Here is a 22,842-nt window from a genome sequence, read left to right on the forward strand (position 1 = left end):
TTGGAATATCTACTCGGCCGGAGATGCATTGCGGGCTGCCTCCCAGGGTCAACGTCTCACCGCCGCAGGTTTGAACACCGCGGCGTAACGGTGCACAAAAACAAAAAAAGGAATGCGTTTGAGAGGTTCGCAGCGCCGCGCGCTTGCTGGAGGATTCTGTAGCGAAGACGTGCGGCGCACTCCGGAACCCCGCTTGCATTGATTCCGTGAGCAAAATTTGTTTTTAATTGCACAGTTCGATGCACACAACAAACGTGTCGTTATTATTAATTTAAATAATGTAAAAAAAAGCAATAACTGAACGTGGAGGTGCGTTTTACATATGACTCAACCACAAAAGAATGAAGACAATTCGTTGATTACAAAACTGTGATTGACATTCAGGCTAAATGTGCATTACGCGCCAAGATCACGTGCATGACATACATACACCTCCAAAGGCAGTGAAAAAGGATGCCTGTAAGATGCAGTACAGAAAGTAGGTATCTCAACCGAGGATATATTGAGTGTTCTTCTCTTGTGTCGGTTCTATCTCGGAAACCCAGTTTCCTCCCTCATTAAACAATACATGTTATAGAAATAAATTATAAAAGACAATTTAAGCAGGACTCGTGAAAAAAAAGTCTTTGGACTCGACAATGCTTTCTTGGGTCAACACATTACGACATTACGATTATCTGTTATCCTGTACACTGCAATCCCAACATCTGCTGACTTCGGGAGCCACATTTCCACAACTCCATCATTGCGTAAGTCCTCTCTATAGACGTCAAGAAAGCTATATCGAACAATAGGGTTACAAATTAAGCGATTGGTAAATTCAACATATAATACAAGTTTTTATAAGACAGTAAAAATAATGTACAGCCTCTCTACATTCGCTGCCCGATGACCTCTCCACTCTGTGGAAAGGCCGTGTGGTTTACTGACCATACTTCACCAAGTGCGGGTTGACAAAGGGGAGGCCCCAGAACTTGTTCAGATATCGTTCGTCATTGGCGTTAACCATGGCTGGGAATTGAACTCTTTGTCACTGGCTTCATGAGGCACTGCACCACAGCTTCCCCCAGTCACTCGTTATAGTTCTAAAAACCAGAGAAAAGAGAAAGTGTCCTCCAAGCAGAGAAAGCCTCGCTATGACGAGACTTTTTTCCAGGAGGTGTTCTGCATTACGATGTTTGGTCAATTCCTCTTTTTAATAATGAGTGGTTTGCGTGTAGGAGGAAAGCCAGGAGAAAACCTGCACGCATGATGGGATAACACGATAAAATCAACACAGATTGGGCATGGCACCATTTGTACTCCCTCCCATTTCTTGGCCACAGCGTGTGAGTAAACGTGCATTAGCTATTATTGCACTGGTTAACAAGTGTGCGAGTCAATGCACGGGAGGATGTGGAGTTGAGTGGACTTGCCGACGACTGGTACCAGCGGTGTCAAGATCGGCCTCTATGGAGGAGGCTCGTGAAGGCCGCTACTGGGCAGTTGGAGGCAATCGCCCTCCAGCAACAATGGAGGGCGGAGGAGCGATGCTCACAACAATGAGCAGAGCGCCGGGCGGATAAAATACAGCACAAGTTGGCACAGTAGGGGATACAGCTGGTGCATCTACGAGTCATCTCAGCCAACCCATGGCACCTGGGTCTGTCCCGAGACCTCCTGACAGCGAGCCTTCGACACTTCCCGTGGCCTCAAAGTGCACCTGGCCTGGCACACGCACCGTGGTGACGTCACCATCACTTAGTGGCGAATGGCGGGTATTGGTATTGGTGCCAATGCACTCGGCCAGTTGCAAATGAGATTTTAAATTACTGAACATAAGTGCGCTTTACAAAACTGCTTTTAGCCAAATTAGTTTAATCACTGTAGAGGGACGTTTTACAAAAAGACACGTTAAATCAAGTTTTTGCTCCTTAAATATTTTCCCTTAGAAGATTTTCTCAGACGGCCACAACATACATGATGCCTCCGCATATCGTTGACAGATGCGTACATGATATGACAATAAATCAACAGACAGGGCCTATTTGGAAGTGTCAACGTGTCTCTCCAGTCATAGAATGAATTGTCCATTGCCGACTGCATCAGATGAATCGAGCAGAGCGGCGCGGCTTGAATTACAGCCGATTTCTGACTGCATCCCGCCAGTTGGGGGTTTTACACTCTCCAATTGCCAACACTGAATGTGTAGCGTTGGACGAGGGGGGGGGGGATGCAGAACGGGCCACAAAAGATTTTACGGCAACTAATTTTAAACGAGACAGCAGACGAGAAGGGATTCGCTGAATTAGGGGGAGAGGACGTGTACGGGTGAAAACTGAGATGACTATAAAACTAAGATACGAACAAATATATTCAAACACCGTTGGCGTAATGGCCATTGTTCCACCGAATAAGACGAGTAAAATCATTTAAAAATATAACGGCACCGTCGTCATTGCATACCCCCATGTATTTTTTACACGTCACACAGTGTGAGAAAAGCTCGTGCGTTTCTTTGTCAGGAAAGTCCACAGGTTGTAGAACATGGCACAGTTGATCTTGTCCGAATTTTTGCTGTAGAAATTTAGGAAAATCCCCAACACTACCACCGCTCCCGCGAATACGTAGCTGCAAAAACAAAAAGCATCGTTCAAAATGTTTCACAACGGCGTCTGATTCAAACATGGAACAGGCACAGCGATTACTACAAAAACGGCAATTTATTGCCTGCATATGCGTTTAACTAGTTAACATAAACTAGGGACGATGCATGTGAACGCGTAACTGTGAGCAGACTCGGGCCACGTTTAATTAACTTTAGAATCACTCTTCCAAAAGAGGACCCTAAACAAAGGGTTATTGAAAAGCTGATGTCATATTTGGACAAACCACTCTGTAAAATATCCAAATGCAATCTTTCCTGAGTGTAGATTAAAAAACAACAAAAAAAGTCACAATGTGTACCCAGATCGCACTGACATAGTTTACAGACTTATTAAAAGTTTACAGCATTTAACTTGTAGAAATCACCACCACAGTTTTCGTGCCTGCAGTGAACAAGAATTCCCTTGCATCACAAACAATTATGGCTGTAAAGCTTCACAGCTGATGACTCGGTTCCAAATGTTTTTGGCAGCAAAGACGTCAATGTTTTTGGCAGCAAGACGTCAATGTTTTTCTACTATATCAACTCTTGTTCATGTTCAGCGTCCGAGCGCTGCAAAGCGTGAAATAAATCGTCGTGCGTTTTCATTACAGATTTCCAAACATGCAACGCAATCGCACTCCAAAAATATTTGGTGCGGCTTTTCGTAGGCGCCAATGTTCGGTCGCGTAGGTATAATGTAATAAAAAAAAACTATGACCCTCCACCATCTGCCAAAGCCAATCAGATCAGATCAAATTGTCACGTCGTGAGAAAATATGCAGCTGATTTGGGTTTTCAGCTAACCGGAATGTTTGTTGAAAAGCAGGCATAATTTTATAATGTGACACGATGAATTACTGTCGATTACATCCAGCATCATCAGCTGTTAACAAAAGCTCGGCTCTCTCTTGCTTGAAAGAGCTTCTTGATTCTCATCCTTAAGTAGGTGATATCACATCATCAGGACAGCCACCACAGGTGAACCGGTTTAATAATAAGAGTTGATTGCGTGTTAATTGGTTGTGATTGGCAGATTATATTTATTGTAATAAGATTAATCTAGTGAGTGGTTGGTGAAAATAGGCTTTTAATTATATTAACGTTTCCTACGTTAGGTAAATAAATAAAATGAAAACAACTAAATTAAATCACGACGTTTCGGGCGCAACACAAGCGTCTGTCATCAGGTGGGAAAGCAAAAAAAAGTATGAATCCTTGCAGTCACGAAAGCTTCAAATCTAGAATTTCCTACGTTAGTTATAGAGCTGGAGTTTAAACGGTATTGTGATTCTCATCCAGCGTTAATTGGTTCATAGGGTTAATTAAATTAGCATTTTTGGGATTTGCACTGAGGAAATTAGCAATACGAGTTGACTGTAAATTTGACATTAGTGTATATCTATGCAATCCAACGCAAAATAAACCAATTACGAATCGGACGCATGGGACATCACTTGCCATTTATGGTTTCTCACTTTCCGTCCCATTTCTGTTCGTCCACTCACAGAGAAATCGTGACAAATACCCTCACCTTGCTTCTATCGATAACACTGCATTATGATCTGTTTCTTTGTCTGTAAATTCATCACTAATCAATGGCCAAATATCGTCAAATCCATACCTTTGTTAAACATTAGCACAGACGCAAGTCTGCCCAAAGTTACGCAAACTCCGGTCATCCTCGGAGTGGCTTTTGGCTACCATCGAAGACGGCCACTGCATCGCGCGGCGCTTTCAGATGCACTTCTACGGCCGTCTGGAACGCTTTTTCTTCCGATATTGGGAAGCCACTGGAGTTATGCACTTTTAAATCTAAGTTGAAAGTAATTTCTTTAGAACTGTTTTGTGTGTTTAGTTTGATGTCCTTCACCCGCACCTCCGATATGCACGGGTGGCTATGTATGTCGCAAAAGACGTTGAACATACACACAATGCGAACACCGCTGAGCTCAAGTGCGATACTGCATGCATGTATAGATAAAGAAATACAAATTTACCAAACATATTTGTGTATATGTTACATGTATAAATTAATGCATGGGCAAGATCCCTTTGCAATTCTCCTTGTAGTTGCTTTATCTGCCTTCATTCTGAGTGTTCGGCTTCAAATTTAAATTCATAAATACAGTAGATAAGGGGTAACTGTTCTATTTAATACTAATGTTAAATCGTATATCTGTTCAGCTGAACGTAAGTAAATGTCACTTACTGTATAGTAAAGGGTTTTGAGAAAAACATGAAGGACAGCACAATTGTCATGGTCTTTCTCCCAGTTGTAACTGCAACAAAATACAAAAATATATCTCACGTGAAAGAGTCACCAACTGTTTATAGAATACCACTCTGATGGTGAGCAGTCCTGACACCTTGGGTCGATTTGCTCAAAAAAACGTTCATCGGGTCGAATGATAAGCATGCAATGAGGATTACGAATAGCATCAACGCTTCAAACCGACGTGACTTCAGCAGATTAATGAGCACATAAAAGGTGCACTGCTATTTATGGCCCGACTCATGCAAATGATTGGCTACTCGACTCCATTTACTCATAACGTTATCTGCAGGGTATGTAACAGGCAAGAAAAAATGCACTTTGTTCTCAATAAGGTTTTTTGCCAAAGAGACTTTTAACTTTTATTGGGATGAAACCAGAGCACTCGGATAAATCTTTCCAACACAAGGGGATGGGGGGGGGTAACATATTTTCTTAAAACCCAATCCACTGAAATATCTGTGGAATGAACCAAGTTCTGTACTTCTATCTCCTGGCCACCATGCAGCCCTGTGTCTAAAACACCTGGACATGCAATGGATCACTCATCCGAGTAGCAACCAACCGTAAAAAAACAACCCTGCTTAGCTTCTGAGATGCATTGAGGGAGCTTTGATTTTTTTAAACTGGGTGAAAACTCAAGAGGCCAGGAGAGTCTCACTTGCAAGAATCACCCGGGACACCAACATGGCAAAAATTAATAAAACAATATACAGCAAAAGATAATAAAACAATATCAGAGCAGGACAACCACGCTACAGGAGACATCAAGATGACAGCACAAATGTGCATTAATATGAAATAAAATAACAATTCATCTAACATAAGCTGGCTCGGTTAAATGGATTAAAACATTCATAATATAATTATGTTATATTTGGTTATAAACTCAACAACAAAGTGTTACGGGATTGTGGTATATATTTTTGGCTTCCAGAACTTAAATGTTTTGCTGTCAGTTAAACCATAAGAGTGGGGGAAATTATCGGTTGGAGTTTCCATGAGAGAGCAGACTAGGACTTCACATTATCGTATGACCCAGTAGTTCATACCAAAAACCTACGGTACTACATCCTGCAGGCATTTTTCCAGTCCCCATCTATCCAAAACAAGTCTTCCATTAATTTAAAGAATGATTGGAGATGTATCACGTGATACCGCATATTTAAACAGCCTACAAAAATGTAACATTTTGCAGCTGTGATGGAATAACGTAGGCATGTGATAATTAATAAGCACATTGATTAAAATAGACCATTACGCTCATAATACATTCATTGAGCCGCACGTGTTGTATTTGATTGGTTCAAGTAAACCTTGCAGCCGATATAGATTTCCAAGTGCACCACCATTCATCAAGCTGTCAGGCTGGGGGATCATTACATACCTCGTGTATTCATTAGGCCTACATGGCCAAATCACTCGGAATGCGTCCGATATCGTCAGATCTGGGCACCTAAGCAGGACTGAGAGCCCGTATAGTGCTTGGTTAAGTGACCACAGTGGGTAAAAGGTTGTTATGGCCGCTGCTGCTACTGGGTGATGTATTGAACAGAGGGCAATGTAGGAGAGAATCCATTATTGCACTGTACTTGTGCTCACTGCCTTCACCAACCCGCACTGACCAACGTGTTGAAGTATAGCCAAATGACTCGCATGGTACGAGCAGGCCCTCTCCCAGCAGTGGGATTGACAAAAGGGCTGTCCGTACGTGCACGTGCATTCGTTAAGATACCACGCCGAGATCGCAAGACCATTGAACTGAAGATCGTCGTCAAATCAATGTCGCTGAACCTTATTGGAACACTGGATCTCAGTGGTGCAGGTGGCTCAATAAAATTCTGCCACAGAATTTCGGGCCGCTCAGTCACTCAAAGCAACAGTGCATAAATGGCAAGACTAACAAATGTTAGCTGATAAAAGAAGAGTCATTTGCAGAGGATTTAAGCTTTTTTTTTCTGTAGAAAAACATGAATCGTTTCCACGATCATCATTAACTTTAAAATTTTATTCATATTGTACAATATATATTTTTTATCATTATTTAAAAACCGTCAAAATAATTACTTGAGAAGGCATATCAATAGGTTTTTACCCTTTCAACTGGTACAAAAACTGGCACCTTTATACAAGGCATCATGTTTGCAATAACCACAACACAAGCAGTCAAAATACAAACAAAAAGAAACAACTCTGATAATGATATGCACTGTCCTTGAAAGGCGTACGTGTCATCTGGCCCAACACCAATGGAGACTAGGCTCTAAGAAAAGCTGTCTTGGGTGTGGACCAATCAACTTCAAGGACAGTGCATATCATTATCATTATCAGAGTTGTTTCTTTTTGTTTGCATTTTGATTGCTTGTGTTGTGGTTATTGCAAACATGATGCCTTGTATAAAGGTGTCAGTTTTTGTACCAGTTGAAAGTGTAAAAACCTATTACTATATTTTGCCACTGGTAAAGGAGATGTCTCATAGTGTTAAGGCATATCAAACAACGTTCTCGACTGCGTTGAAGCTCTATGGGCTGGGTTTTTCCACTGACGCTGGAATAGAAATGCGCCTCTCATGAGCACGGTTGGCTACTGGCAGGACGAAAGAAGCTCAACATACGTATGTGCATCACGGTCCACATGAAGTATAAATCGGAGCGCAAACACCCGCTCTCGTTGTAGCCTAACAAGGACGAACGGGTTCGACCATTCACTTCTAGAAACTTCTCTAATGGCCTAACACACAAGCTTTGTGCATTAAATAAGTAATAAGTTTATTTTATATCCCTGAATTTCACATTTTTGGGAATTTTCAAGTGATGCTGTGATGTGGAATTGGACTGAATGTATTGGGGGAAATAAAAGTACGACATTTAAAATGCTTTGTTACTTTCAGCGGGGTTTTTTTGTTTCTTAAACTTAAAATGTATTTTTTTTGGCGTGCTTGTGTTTTTTTAATGTTGTTACTCGGGTGCAATGTGTTATTTGGTAAAAATTTGGATATATATACGTGTACTACAGCAAAGCATAATGTTACGTGACAAAAAAATAAAGTTTAAGGAAACGCTATAAACAAAGTAGTAGCTACCCTGCAACAAAACATAAAATGTCATTCCACAAGACAGGAGATAAATTAAAGTTTCATTACCTGTGACTGCTACAAGTGCTCCAAACAGTTTAATCAAAGCCAGTACGAATGAAATTCCCAAGTATCCACTGATAGAGAAGATCAGCGCGTAGCCATATGTCTGAAACGGATGCTGAAACAAACGAAAACGTTAATTCCATGAAAGATAAATATTGCATGATATGCAATAAAGAATAGCAACTATAGGAACAGCATTTGAACAGTCATCCCTGAACGATGTTCAGGCAACACGATATCAATCAGATATGCGTAGGATTCGACACAAAACAGTGAGCGGTGACGTGGCCAAGCGGTAGCACGTTTTCCGCTTGAAGCAGAGGTTTGCAGTTCGTGGACTGGGAGTCAAAATTTTTATTTCTGTGTGATTTATCAACCCGAGCTTTTAGAGTGTTAGATCACAGGCCTGTGCCGCTTTGTTGATGGAAAAAAAATTCCATTCCGAGAATGCGCCTTCTGCTTATCACCACCAAATGAACAACTTTTTTGCATTCATTAACTGACACTAACTGTGTGAATTTGCTGTAATATTCTCTATAACGCATCAAATTGGGGTGATGATTTATAATGCTGTATTGAACTTCAAAACATAATTTTTTTTGTGAACATGAAAGTACAAGCAAAGTCACGTAGAAGGGAAATAATAAAATAATTAAAATAATTTGAACATTTTTTTTGCTGTGGTTTTCACACCTGATGATAATTGCTTGTGTTGCAATCTAAACGTCGTGAGAATTTTATTGTTTAATTTTTATTATTTTATTATTTCCCTTCTACGTGACTTTACCAAAAGAACCAAGAATACAAGCAATGTTCTTTAAGAAATTAATTAGCGCCGAGTCATTTGTTGTGATGCTTGAGTCATGGGCATCGGACTTCACCAAATAGCTATTGGTCAGCTTTATCCTCACACTCTTACAAAGAGCCCCAAAAAATTGGTTGTAAAAAATATTAAGTCATTTTATTCGGATTCAGTGCCCTTCAAAACCTTTGATGAAAGTCTGTAAAACCCTTTGTTTCAAACATGTTTCTAAGTAAGGTATACTCTCGATTATCCTTGCTAATGAAGGGGATGGCTGCAGATCATTCAAAATCATGGATAATCCAAAAGTATCCATTTTCTGAGCATCTCTATGCCAAAAAACACTATTATACGATCGACCAATCGATGTGCGTGCTCAGTGAAAACCCTTTCCTGCTCCCGTGCAGAGGACTCCGCCCACGAGGTGGACAGCAGAGCCACGTCAATCAAAATCCATCAAATTCCGCCCACTGTTGTGTAGATATGCAACTACTGTACTGTAGCGGCGATCACGTAGATTTCGGATTAATCGGACCACATATTTGTTCGGTTTAAGCATGTGAATTGTAATAAATATTATCCAAGCATTACGATGTATAGCTGTTGTTAGGTTATTACTTTGGGCTTTAGGGAAAACCCAGGAGTAATTCATTTGTAAAAATCTCAGGTGCGTGATTAATCCGCAAATCAGATAAATTATAGCCAGGAAAAATGTTATACTAATGCACTACATATACATTATTTATATATATATATATCTTTAAACAAGAGTGCAAATGGATGTGTGTACATTCTCTATCAAGCCAAGATGAATTGTAAACGTGCACTAATTGTCGAGTTTACCTGGTAACAAAATGTAAAGGCTGTACTGAAGCTTCCTGATAGTCCGATTCCAAAAAACAGATACACAAATCCGATGGAATAGGAGTAGAGTACCTGTAAAACACAAAGTGCGACACAAGCTTGTAAACGTACAACTTTCATCAATTACAATAGTTCTCGGTAGTTGACCAGGGACCTAATTGAAGTGTGGAACAAAGCCAGCGTTACGCATTGTGAATTCACACCACACAATATTTAAATGCACGACGACACAGCGGCATAGCCTCTATCAACATGGTCATCTCCAACCGTGCTCAGAGGCGGCATCTGAGCGCAGACTTAATCTCTCATGCTAAGTCTCCTGCAGAGCTGCACGTGACTTCGCGAATTTAAACAAAAAATGTTTTACCCGTTTGTAGGCGATTCATCGTCTAGGGAATGCACCCACACTTGCATGTCATGTCAAATACGCGAGATGCATAGCGGCTGGGACGTATTGTTCGGCTCATATCCGTCAATTAAATATGTGACGGAGATAAAGCGCACAAGTCCCTCTGCTCAGGCAGCATCGTCTCCCGAGCACGGGGCAGAGTTCCTCTTTGTTTGCATCCTTTATTTAGCCACAGTAATACTGCACATCGCGTACACCACATGATGAATACCACATCCTGGAAGCGAACACATCAACCCACCTCCCCCCCCCCGTGGCTTCATATATACCGGCTCAAAACGATCGATTGGTATAATCCAAAAATGAACCGGTCTCACCAATCAGTCTTCTTATCTGCGACAACCCCCTGTTCCACATTATCAGACGCGAGAAATTAAACTGAGAATATTCACCATTTCCGAGTTGGAGCTACTAAATTCTTTCATGGCTTTCTCTTGCACATTGCCAATCGCTGCGTCGGCACAGAGTGCAAGCAGTATCAATGCAACACCTGTAAAGAAGGGAAAACAGAATTAATCAGGAACCGACGCGTTTTGAAATATATTCAATAACGGCAGCAACGGCGTTAAATAATTAGTGCCGATTGTGTTATGATAACCGACAACAATCATTATCTTGCACTAATGAAGTCAATTCATTCAAATCATTGATTCGAATTGAGCAATTATATGACACCGCAGCAACAATATCGACACCTTAATTTATGTTGGTAGGTTTAACAGAACGGTGAAAAGGTTATATTACATAATGAAACATGAGCAAAGCATCTTAATTCACACTACATTACCAAGTTTATAAAACAACTACATTTTACCATCACGGGTGACTTTCAACTTGTGTAACAGTTGTCTTAACAATGTGGATGATGGTATTAAAACAAAAATGCTCACTTCAACTAAGTGCTTTTCCTGCCAACAGCAACACGAACAGAGTAAAGTTTGCATGCAGAGCTGTTCAGGCATTACAAATGACCCGTTACTGGGGAATTTTGATTAAAAGGTTTATGCTAGATCTAATTATCCGGCTGGGTGGCACTGTGATATAGTGCGCGCATTAAAATACTCTTCATAGCCTAGCATCGCGGTCCCCAGGGAAGTGTGCTTGGGTGCAGGCATGATCTCACACTTAATAGCGTGGGATTCGTCTGCTGTTCTGAACACAGGCACAACACACGGGAGCCGGGTCGCCACCCTTACGCAAGCGAAGCCTCGGCCGTTACTTGCTCATCAACCGTTTTGTTGAGTAGCAGTCACTGCCAAAAATGATCGGATGCCATTCAACGAACTGGGGTGGAGCGGTGGCGCTGCGGTTAACGCATCACACTATGAAACCGACGACCAGAGTTCGATTTCCAGACACAGCTGCACCGTCTTGGACACTCTCTCTTCGCCAACCTGCACTGACCATCGTGGTAAAGTATGGTCAAACTGCTATGAATGACCTGGCCTGGGGCAGCCTTTCATTCAGTCGTGGAATGGTATAGAGCTAGGCAATTTTTTATTGTTGAATTTAAGATCCTGTGGAAATTATCTGCACCTCGTGATGTCATGTAGCATATACTGTACAAGGTATCCATTCAGGTATCATATTGTTGATAAATAAACAGCTGATTGGACTGAGTCGATACAACTACACACACTGACACTTGGTAGTTGAACAATTTTTAATCCTGCGAGTCTCCATTCTGTGAATCAAGATTTGAAAGGGTCACAGGTGTTTTCCAACGTCGGGTGTCACCGTTCCAATGGTTATGTTATGTGCTGTTACATGAACACTCAAGCCTTTCAGTTTTTCTTTTGGAATTCACTTTTACCTTTCGCACAAACTGGGCCACACGTGAACGTACGACTCGGTTGCTTTAAAAAAATGTTTCCCCTCTCGTAGCCGATTAGTGGCGCCAAGACGCTCGCAGTGACGGATGAGAAAAAATTATCGTTTGCGCACCTAGGCCTCACCATGGCCACAGGCCGCACGAAAATAATTCCCGAGGGCATGTCAATCCCGCGTGCCCTGAGGCGCAGCATCGGCGAGCCTTACCCGTTACGTTGAAGTTGGGGACGACTTTGCTGTCCGCGAGGGTGAACCATATGAGGCCCAGGCTCATACAGATCACCGCACACACATCCACCAGGGTGTACCTCTTCCCTGGATAAGAGGATTTAACGTTTCCGTTGTCACCGATTCGGTCCAAATTTCAAACGCACATTCAAGTGACTGTTTCATCATACAATGTTTAAAAAAACGCTATAAATAACGGGTTAAACAAAGGGATGTTTTAATTACATTACGGAGTGGAAGATTTCAACATTTTGGCTGACAGGCCTTCTTTGAGAAATGTATGCAGTTCAGCACTGTATTTTTACTTGACCTTTCATTTATTAAGCATATTCCCAAAATCGACATTTTAAACACGTTTAAGGGACACTTCCATGTGATAAGAAAATGTGTTTAAACAGTTTTTCAAGTTTTGATGCAGCAAAGATAATGTAATGCAACAGAATCTCTGTAATTTTCAAATGTTATTCAGAATGGGAAAGGAAACGTAGCAAATTATGAGATCACCTTGGATAAGCACACCTCCAATCATGACTGGAACAAGTTTACAGCACTTAAATATCACTTGTGTTGGGTAATTCAGGTAACCAAGAGATGTGTTTGACAGTCCCATTGTCGCGACAGTCAAAAAGGCAATCAGGAAATAGGTCCGTAGAGGAATCCTGCAATGTGGAACAACGACGGGCAAGAGAATTTGTTTATACAGAAAACAAAAAGTTAAAAATTATAATAGCTAATTACAGTCCGGTAGAACGCCAATAATCACTCCTTGAAAAATTTGCCTTGCCACGAAAAATTGTAATTCTGTGAGATTGTTAATTTTTGGAGGGCGTCTAAAAACAATGAGCAAAAAAATGCATGGATTATATCGGCAAATCCCTCTGCAAAATTCACGAGATACCGCACCAAAAATGATTATTTTTCAAACATGGTGGGGCTCCTTGAATAGCAATAATAATATACAATTTACAGGTGTAACGCGCACATATTTCACGCAACGATGAACTGTTCAATCGAGAACTCAGAAGCACAGAGCCAGAGCTCAAAGTTCCTGCCTGAACAGGTGAGAGCCTTGAGCTCCTCATTGAAAATGGATGGTGATTAGATGCCGCGCTTGCGCAGTGGGAGAGAGTTCCAAACGGCCGCTAGTGTGGCTACGGAGAAACGCCGTTGGTCGCCGATTACAGGATCCGCAAAAGCGCGTCCCCATAACACCACGGATTTTTTTAGTTCTACGGCATTACAAAAAAGTACTTCGAAGTTGTAATTAGTTTTGGAAAATACTTGCAAGAAAATAAAAATGCATCAGACATATCATGCCAACAATGTGTTGTGTAAACATTTCACACTGCTACATTACCAAAGCTGTTACAGACACTAACATACACCCATAATAGAAATGTACAAACACTTTAATAACACCAGCAAAGACACACAAGTAAATACCACACATGCATCATCATATTTTATAAAATGACAACGCAATTACATTACATTACAAATTGGAATGTGGAAGCTTTTTCTAATAATATTATAAATACTGTCGCATTATTATTACTAATATTTGCAAGCAAGGGAGAGATAACGGTTGGGCTGGAGGAAAGTGGCTTTACGCATCGGCATTTAAATAACGATGATGAGAACAGAGGGGGCCTATTGTTCAAGAGCAAGAGGTCACAACAGCCTGCGTTATTTTAATGCCACCACGCTTCCCCCATTGCTGCCTTCATTCGTCATGGAATTTTGCATCTTCAACATTTTTTTTATCATGGTTAAAATCTCAAGTGAGAACAATGCATTCACAAGAGCCAACGGTTTCACAAAAAGATTCAAAATTCATTCGTAATTTTATGGTGGAAATTTGACGATTAAACTGAGGATGAAATGTATAATTTTTGGGACTAAAAGCATAAGCAAATGTTTGTTTTTTGACTCGTGGTTTTACTGAAAAAAACGAAAACATTCATTATACTTTACCTCCTCTGTTTATTGCTTTTTATTTTCAGCTCGACAAGACCAAACAGCGAGTAGTAAGCAAACTGCACAAGGGTCAGGTACCAGCCGAAGGGCTTGAAGCCCTCGACAGAGAAGATGAGTTCCTGCGAAAAAAAACAACAAAGGATGAAACTTCATCCATGTGCATGGTGTCTTCAATGCCTTCCATCGTGCGTTTGTCCTCAAAATTACATACTTTGGGAGAGAAAATAACCAGGCTAACGACATTGTTCACGCTGTTAAAAAAAGTAATTTGACTTGGGAAGGACGCATCGCTGGAATGGATGATGAACAATAAGTCGAGATTTATCGCCAAGTGGTAGCCGAGGTAGGGAGAGTTCACCACTGAGATAGAATTATGAAATTAGCTCGTATGCAGGCGTTTGGATGAAAGGTGGCATCGCAGCAGTATGAGAGATGGTGATGGCTTGAGGGAGGCCATCATCCATCAGCAGATTGATAATGGCCGATGACGATGATAAAATGTAGGACAATACAATTTCAGACGAAGTGATTTGTTCGTAGAAGTCTTTATACTGGGGTTCAGATAATGATTGCAGTGGCAGGTGCAGTAATAAATTCCAGGAAATAAAATTGCATAACCTGTGTTTTATAGCATGCTTAATAAACACAACTTACAAAGCAGACACAAGAGTGGCAATGAGGTTTTTGTTTTTCCTCAAATAACTGCCATGCATACTGTTTTCATATCCTTACGGATGCATAAACATGAGGAATAACCTGGGAAATGAAGCACTGAAGCTTTTGAGCAAGAATGGAAAGTGAGGATGAACAAGTAGCTATACCTTTACACTAAAATATCAAGAGAAAGACTGTGGGAGACCAGTTTAATGCTAGAGGAATGCACTTGCGTAGACAATTTAACATAAACTGTAGCGCTTATAATGAGGTCCACAGTGGCATAAGGCGTGCAAGTTTGGTGGTTGACGCAAGTTGAGCCCTCTGAGACGTGCAGTCAAAGCAGCCATAAATCAAGCAGAGATGGAGAAAATGGCACTACCAATGAAGGCTCTCAAAGGATTGTTCACAATTGCACACGTGGAGGCGGAAGGTTAACACTCGCAGGGCTGTAAAGAGGGAAATTAAAGGCAAGTCTGATTGACATGCAGGCGATTCATCCCCTACGAGGACTTCTCAAATTGTAACAAAATTAGATCCGCAAGAGACAAGCACGGAAGAATGAGATTTTAGCGGAGATCACAGGAGAATGCTGTAAACTTGCAATCAAAAACATCCCTTTCCAACCACTGACATTTCAATAACGTTTTGGTCTTGTTAAAATCGTGAAACGTGGTTTCAATTGTAAGTAAAATAAAAAAAAGTGGAGTTTACTTGTAGCCTGTCTACTGGACAATGTCCACTTTCAACTGCTGATCCTTGCAAAATTAAGACTGGCTGGGCAATGGAGGCAGCGAGAAAGTGCAAATCCTGTTTACAAATGCCAAAATTAGGAAAATTCAACTAGTTATAAAACACCAAAATCCACATACCTATCCATATATATTAGATGGTACATATGTAATACATGTTAGTTTTTCAGTCGCTTTTATTTTTAAAATTCAACATATTTGAATATTCACACTGGCATACAATGGAGTGGAGCGATGGCAAAGTGGCAGGAATACCGCGCTTTGAACCCAGCCCTTCCTGAGTTCGATTCCCGGCCATGGCTAGAATCTGTGATGAGTCGTATTTGGACCACTCACCACCCCTCACCAGACCACAATGACCAGCGTGGTGAAGTATGGTCAAACAACCTCCATAACCATGGCATGGAGAAGCCTTCATCCAGCAGTTGACTGACAAAGAGGCTGAACATTTTTTATCATGCACTACACAATGGATGTGAAGCAGAAGTTTGGTGCTGGATACAACCACATTTGCAAATGTGATTTGTAACTTTGATCCTTACCTGTGTGTCGATAGTTCATTTGAACGTGCAATTTTATTGAGGGACTACTGTGCGTTGTCTTGGTGTGGTCTGGGACTGTTTTTGTTGTCCAAGCTTCCATTTAGTGTTGAAATATCAGCAGGAATTTATGTACTTATGCAATATATACTCATATGCTTCATACATTTTTCATGACTTGCTTACCTTTTCTACATTTTGCACTCTTTTTTTTAGTTTGTTGTAACTTGCTGACCCATCCCAACTGGACATCTATGAGTAAAGAGCTTCATAGCTCATCGGATTCCTCCAGTCTAAATAAAGATTGCGATTCTCATAAATATATACAGTACTACAAACGGAGGTTACAAGATCATGTTCCACATCAGGCCGTGCACTGTGAATGCATACACTGTATAGGGGAGCGGTAGTGTAGCGGTTCGCGTGCTGTGCTACTAACCCGGCGACCCAAGCTCAATTCCCATTCGCGGCCAGCACCAGTGACGATTATCCAAACTGCTCCTGGGTCTCCCATAGGTCGACTCAGCTTCAAAATCGTACTAGGTGCGGTTTTTAAACATCGCCACCTTAGAGACGTGTCTACATGTGCTTCACCACGATACCGTACCTGGAGGTAACCATAGATGAGGTAGAAGACGAAGACTCCTCCCAAGCAGATGAGGAACTGCACGCTGCGTGAAAATTTCCCCAGGTTCAAACCCAGCACGTACAGCTCCTCCGTCGTTCGTATGTGCGGAGAGATCACTTCTTGCTTCGTCGAGATGTTAATGCTCACGAACTTCCTTGTGTTCGGCTCCATTGTGGGTGTTACTTTAAACGCGTCTTCAGCACTTGTGTCCTCAGCGTCATGCTGTGGTTTACTCTCCTGCAACGTAGAAAAAAGAAGCGCATTCACACAACGTTAGTTAGTTTTTAGTTACAACTAATCAGTTACCTTATTCATAACAAGCAAAGGGAGCAAGGCTGTATACTTTTGAAAGGAGGCCAGGTCAAAAGAGCCTCTATAATAGCTTTGGGGTAATAAGAACAATGGTTAAGGACCTATCATGTATGGATATTTCAATCAGCAAGAGGCTTGTAAAATAATTATATTCGTAATTTAGATTTTTAAAAATTAAATTGTCAGATGTTGTAAAGTGATCGAACAGGACGACGGTGCCCTTACACAACCGCACATTAGAAGAGCAGCAATTGGCTATTCGTTTGTCCCCTGAGGGTGGAAGGACAAAATACCTTCAAAATCGTTCAAACTCCACGAATCATGGCAACATTTTACACATTGGTATAACAACTGCATTTCAGACAATAATGCATCACAAACAAGTAAACATATTTTTAATCAGGCCAAAAAAAATGGTAAATCCTGTAAAATGTATTGTCTTTGTTTACATTTTTGGCACAAATTGGACACACATTTGGAAAATCTCACTTGTTGTGGATTACTTAATTAACTGCTCCTGTGCTGGCACCTAACGACGGTACTGCGTACCCAACACGAGCGATGTTGGCCGGAGTTTAAGAATGATCTGGCCTAAAACCTCCGTTTTTCATCACAGGCCTGCTTACGTACTGATTGAAGCCGTTCCACCCATTTGTAAATGTGGCCATGATTCCTACAGTCAGCAGCCATATTGCAGCTTCATTCTTTACGTTACTCTTCTAATGTAGAGCTTCAAAGGGCCAAAACAATAAACGGCTAACCTATTTTAATGTGTTTATTATGCAATGGCACTCTTACCTTTTAACACCTACCAGTAAAATATATTACCAAATATAGTAGAGATTCAAATTGTTAAAATCAGAGCATAATGCGACCATCATCGCAGCCAGCTCCATGTGTTATACTTTATCATGCAATGAGCGGCAACGGAGAGCAGGTTAGTAGTTAGGGGCCATCCATTTAGTAGGTACGCAAAAATCTGTCAAAACATGACCCCTCCCCACTCCCTGTACGCACGCAGACTTTTTACACCCCCCCCCCCCCGCGTATGTACGCTTGACGCATCCCCCCAAATCCTATAGAACGGCCGAAATTTAATCCACGCAGAAACGATCAAGGATTAATAATATTAACGTGTTTAAGCAACCAGATAGTCCACCGCCGGCTGCATTAAATAATTAAGTTGCGTACCTTTAAAAAGTGTGTCAAGTCCGCTAGGTTCAAACGCAGACTGAACCCAGTCGAACAGGTGACGTATTAAAGGGATTTCGTCAACACGCGCAGTGTCAGGCGGACGCACAGCAGCGTTAGCTGCAGTCTGCTGGGTGGCTGACGTCCTCATTATCATCATCATCATCCAGCTTTTGATTGTTCTCACCGTCAGAAGACTCAGGAGTATGAATGCGTTGGTGTTGTTTTACAGTGGCCTGCAGCAGCTAAAATCTTGAGCCAGCGGCAGTCTGCAGTGAGGCCAGATTGAAGGATGTGTAATCATCCATGCGGCAGGCCGACAGACTATGTCAGACTCACTGCTGAGCTGCGTGATAGCTGCAGTCAGGGGTACGGTGGCACACGAGAGACACCTCTCCCACAGTCCCACTTCTCCCGGTAGTACTTGTCTGACAGCTGAAGAAACTGAACTGTGGCTCATTTGAAGGCCAATGTAGACAAATTATTATCGAGGCTTCACCACCTCCCCCCGTTTCCTATGCGCACGTACATTGTCAGTAGACCCCCCCATATGCAAGCGTACGCATTTGGGTTAACTCCCCCTCCATGCGTACGCACTAAATGGATGGCCACTTATGCTGGCATGCATGCTGCGCTGTTGATCACAATTGATATTGCCATTGCAAGCTGGGCTCCCAGAAAGTTAACTAAAATAAAAAATGTATGATTTAGATTTTAAAAATGCATTTGTTTCTCCAGAAAGCATGATGTCTACCAGACACGCTCATCAAATATGAATTAAAATATTCCACTCATTTTTCACGACACTTGTCTATACGAATGCTAAAAAATGTAAAACAACACCGCGAACATCTCATGTTTGCCACTTAATTAATCAAAATAAACAAGGTTGGATTACGATGCATATCGCTCAAAATCAAGATATTTTTAAAAATTCACATTAATGTATAAATGTCATATTTTCTCTGAAGACCGCAGATCTCATACGGTGGCACCTCATCACCAGAAATACATAATTGATGTGCATCAATAATGAAGCTAATTTACGTCAATAATGAAGTTAATTTACGTAAATAATGTGCATGTGTGAAGTTTTATTTAATGTATATGCTTTTGAGCTGTTCCATATTGCAGAAAGTGTGTGTAATGGGAGTGTGGAGTGATATGAGGAAGCAGATTCTCTCATCCGTAACACCGTTTCCCTGCTTTCTTACAAAATAAATCAGTTCTCCTGCATCAGTATTTATGGGTCAGAGCAGAAACTGGTATCACGAGATAGCTATCAGCATGGTGAGGTATGGTCAAATAACCCCCATGACCCACATGTCATGGCAAGGCCATCATGCAGCAGCTGAATGACAAAAGGGCTGTACGTGTGTGCATCCTTTGAAGGGGTTATCAAACATGAACTTTTATTGGCCATAGAAAAATGTATTTTTACCACAAAAACGTGCCAATTTTAGGTGAATCTACCATGGTTGACACTGTGGCTTGGCATGGGATTCTGACCGAGGAAGGCGAGGGTTAGCAAGAAGTTAAACTGCCAATATGGTGAAGCAAAGTTCCCATTACATTCATGTTACAGAGCGGTCGTGAGAGTCAAAGGCCAAATTGACATTTAGACCATGGAAGGATATACAATACAGTCGAACAATAGATTGTGCTGCACTGCCTTCTGCTGCCCACAATTTAGCCTCTACAGTGGGCGTCACTTCCAAACATCATCTCTGGCCACTGTCCTCCTGAAAACTCGCAACACTGCTTCGTGTCACATCAGGATGTGCAGAAAGCCGAAAGATCTGCTGCAGGCCCTCGTCTACACATGCAGTGATTTACGTTTTGTCCGCTCGGATGCATCTCCTGCAGTCACATCAATCAGCTGCTTTAGTGCGGATGGGGCAGATCGAAGAGCGATTGACATGTCTGAGTGATGGTCAAGTCTTTGATTATTTAAAAGACACTGGCATTCCATTGACATTGGTTCCATTACATTTTCAGTAATGTCGACTTCATGCTATGGGCAACACGCGCATCATTTAAATCTGTTTTTTTTCAATTGCATCGGGTAGCCCAAGACGCATAGCGTATTACAGTATTTACAAGACTGTTTTTGATTGTAACTTTCTTTATGGCCGAGTTCACCTAGGGGAAGCCCCGGGAAGGTTCAGGTACCACCTGCAAGTGATGTTAGCCGTGGCCAGGAATCAAACACAAATCGGCCGGTTCAGAGCCGTGCGAAAACGACACCTCCAATACACACACTCACACGCACACCCACATAGGTAATGACAACATTACTCGACACATCTACTTTAGACAGCCGGGTCTATTGCTGTTGTCGAGCACCTATTAAGGTAAGCCTACGGTACACACAAGCAGATGGTGCGGCCAACATCGTGCCCGCTTCTACCCATGGGAGCCACTCTTTGACGTCTGCTGGGTCAACGCAGCAACGGCATCTCTCGCTTCAGGGCCGGGGGTTGGTTGAGAGTAATGAAATGCAACGGAGAAAAGGCCACAAATATTGCCTAGGCTCGTGATAACAGCTATAGCCCGACCCAACCGCTGACCTTGGAGAAATGCTTCATCGATTGATTGCTGCTCTCTGGATTCAGAGGGGCAGGATGTTAGCAGTCGTTCCCGGGCCAACGAGCCCACTGGTGGACACAAACACAAGTCAGGCAGACGCACAGTCACCCACATCGATTCGGAGAGAGACGACAAACATACACATACACACACACAACACTGCCAGCGAGATTCACACACACGCGACACATTACCGCATACACCTGTGCACACACAGACTCAATCGCATACAAAGACACACACTGCCATGCATACACACACACCTATCACAATACTTATGATCACCCACAAACATACAAACTCCTCCTTATAGCCTCCATACATACCACACACACACTGCCACGTATACAGGCACACGCCAACACGAGAGAGGGGGGCCTACCACGCCAAACGAAGCCACCGTTCGACGGGAACTTCTCTCACGCGCACGGAGACCTCAGTGGGCTGCAGCCGCGACAACGTTGGACACTCACAGAGACACACGGACAATGCTGACAAAACCACAGCGATAGCAAATGCATCTCTCCCATGTCCCATCTCCCACCTCTACGGCTCCGGCGGTGGCGGCTTTAGCTTCCTCCTCAGTGGCTGCCGTGGCTCTGAACAACGAAAGCGGAGCGCCCTGTGCGGCACTGAGCACACGGGGGGTGGGCAGCGCCGCTATTTGTCGGGCTCAATGTGACACGGGCCAGCTACACAAGTGAGAGACAGCGCGTGCGCGTGTGTGGAGCTACAGTACCGGCAACTTGACTGCTACTGTAATGACACACGGACGCAGGGGGGCCCGGAACGAAAATTGGCCCCGGAACGAGAATTGAGACACTTGGGGCCCCGGAACGAGAATTGAGACACTTGGGGCCCCGGAACGAGAATTGAGACACTTGGGGGCCCGGAACGAGAATTGAGACACTTGGGGCCCGGAACGAGAATTGAGACACTTGGGGGCCCGGAACGAGAATTGAGACACTTGGGGGCCCGGAACGAGAATTGAGACACTTGGGGCCCCGGAACGAGAATTGAGACACTTGGGGCCCGGAACGAGAATTGAGACACTTGGGGGCCCGGAACGAGAATTGAGACACTTGGGGCCCGGAACGAGAATTGAGACACTTGGGGGCCCGGAACGAGAATTGAGACACTTGGGGCCCCGGAACGAGAATTGAGACACTTGGGGCCCCGGAACGAGAATCGAGACACTTGGGGCCCCGGAACGAGCATCGAGACGCGTGGTGGGTTTGTCTGGGAGTCTCGCGGACAAGTCCGCAACTGATTGCCCCCTCCGTGGCACGGTGTTAAGTGGCGTTGGCTGCGTACGGCGCGAAAGAAGTTAAACATTCATACATATACGCACGGACATTCATTATATATGCACACAATTAGCTACAGAAGTGCCATTGTGGTCATGCATCCCAAACTATGGACCGTATTGTACTCCCAATAGAGACTCGTAGAGATGCATAGAGGACCCATAGATGTGCATTAAAGACAAGCCACAGTAATGTTGTGGGCATGCAACCCACGCTTTGAACCGTATAGTAAACCACTGCCAGTCTACGCAGCTTCAGCAGAGTAGTAGCAGAACCACACGAACTTTCTCTCCTGAAGTCCTCTCGTGTCTCGCAGACCTCGACATTTCGCTCCTGAACGTATTGCTACACACAATAACATAAAAACGTCAACACGTTCGTCAAAAACTGTAGCCTTAAATAGCGACGTTTCAGGCAACGGCTCTTCGTAGCACATTTGTGTTCACATTTTAGGATCCATTGCATGGAACAATGCCCAACTAGTTTGGGTACATGCAGTCAGAGGTGTGGACTCGAGTGATGTGACTTGGACTCGAGTCAGACTCGAGTCATGAATTTGATGACTTGCGACTCGACTTGGACTTGCATAACAATGACTTTGTCCCACCTATGAGATGTGGACTCGAGTCATGTGACTTGGACTCGAGTCAGACTCGAGTCATGAATTTGATGACTTGCGACTCGACTTGGACTTGCATAACAATGACTTTGTCCCACCTC

At 42.8% G+C, this 22,842-nt stretch overlaps 1 protein-coding gene across 3 annotated transcripts; it reads right to left on the reverse strand.

The window, feature by feature from the left end:
• Positions 1 to 1,840: 1,840 nt before the first annotated feature.
• On the reverse strand, positions 1,841 to 21,658 carry SLC35B3 (solute carrier family 35 member B3). Of its 3 annotated transcripts, XM_078594064.1 has the most exons (11): positions 21,360 to 21,446; positions 20,797 to 20,883; positions 16,703 to 16,960; positions 14,148 to 14,269; positions 12,678 to 12,832; positions 12,153 to 12,260; positions 10,508 to 10,605; positions 9,686 to 9,778; positions 8,044 to 8,155; positions 4,839 to 4,908; positions 1,841 to 2,610 (listed from the first exon to the last, which is right to left on the reverse strand). In XM_078594064.1, the coding sequence occupies exons 2-11, from the start codon at positions 20,812 to 20,814 to the stop codon at positions 2,466 to 2,468; spliced, it is 1,179 nt and encodes a 392-aa protein (XP_078450190.1). In that variant the 5' UTR covers positions 20,815 to 20,883; positions 21,360 to 21,446; the 3' UTR covers positions 1,841 to 2,465. The 3 variants fall into 3 exon arrangements, with proteins under 3 accessions (XP_078450190.1, XP_078450192.1, XP_078450191.1); XM_078594066.1 differs by lacking the exons at positions 20,797 to 20,883; positions 21,360 to 21,446 and adding an exon at positions 21,555 to 21,658; XM_078594065.1 differs by lacking the exon at positions 20,797 to 20,883 and having other exon boundaries at positions 21,360 to 21,630.
• Positions 21,659 to 22,842: the final 1,184 nt, after the last annotated feature.

This window comes from Lampetra planeri, chromosome 5 (assembly GCF_965212315.1).
Source record: "Lampetra planeri chromosome 5, kcLamPlan1.2.h2, whole genome shotgun sequence".
Classification (NCBI taxonomy): domain Eukaryota; kingdom Metazoa; phylum Chordata; class Hyperoartia; order Petromyzontiformes; family Petromyzontidae; genus Lampetra; species Lampetra planeri.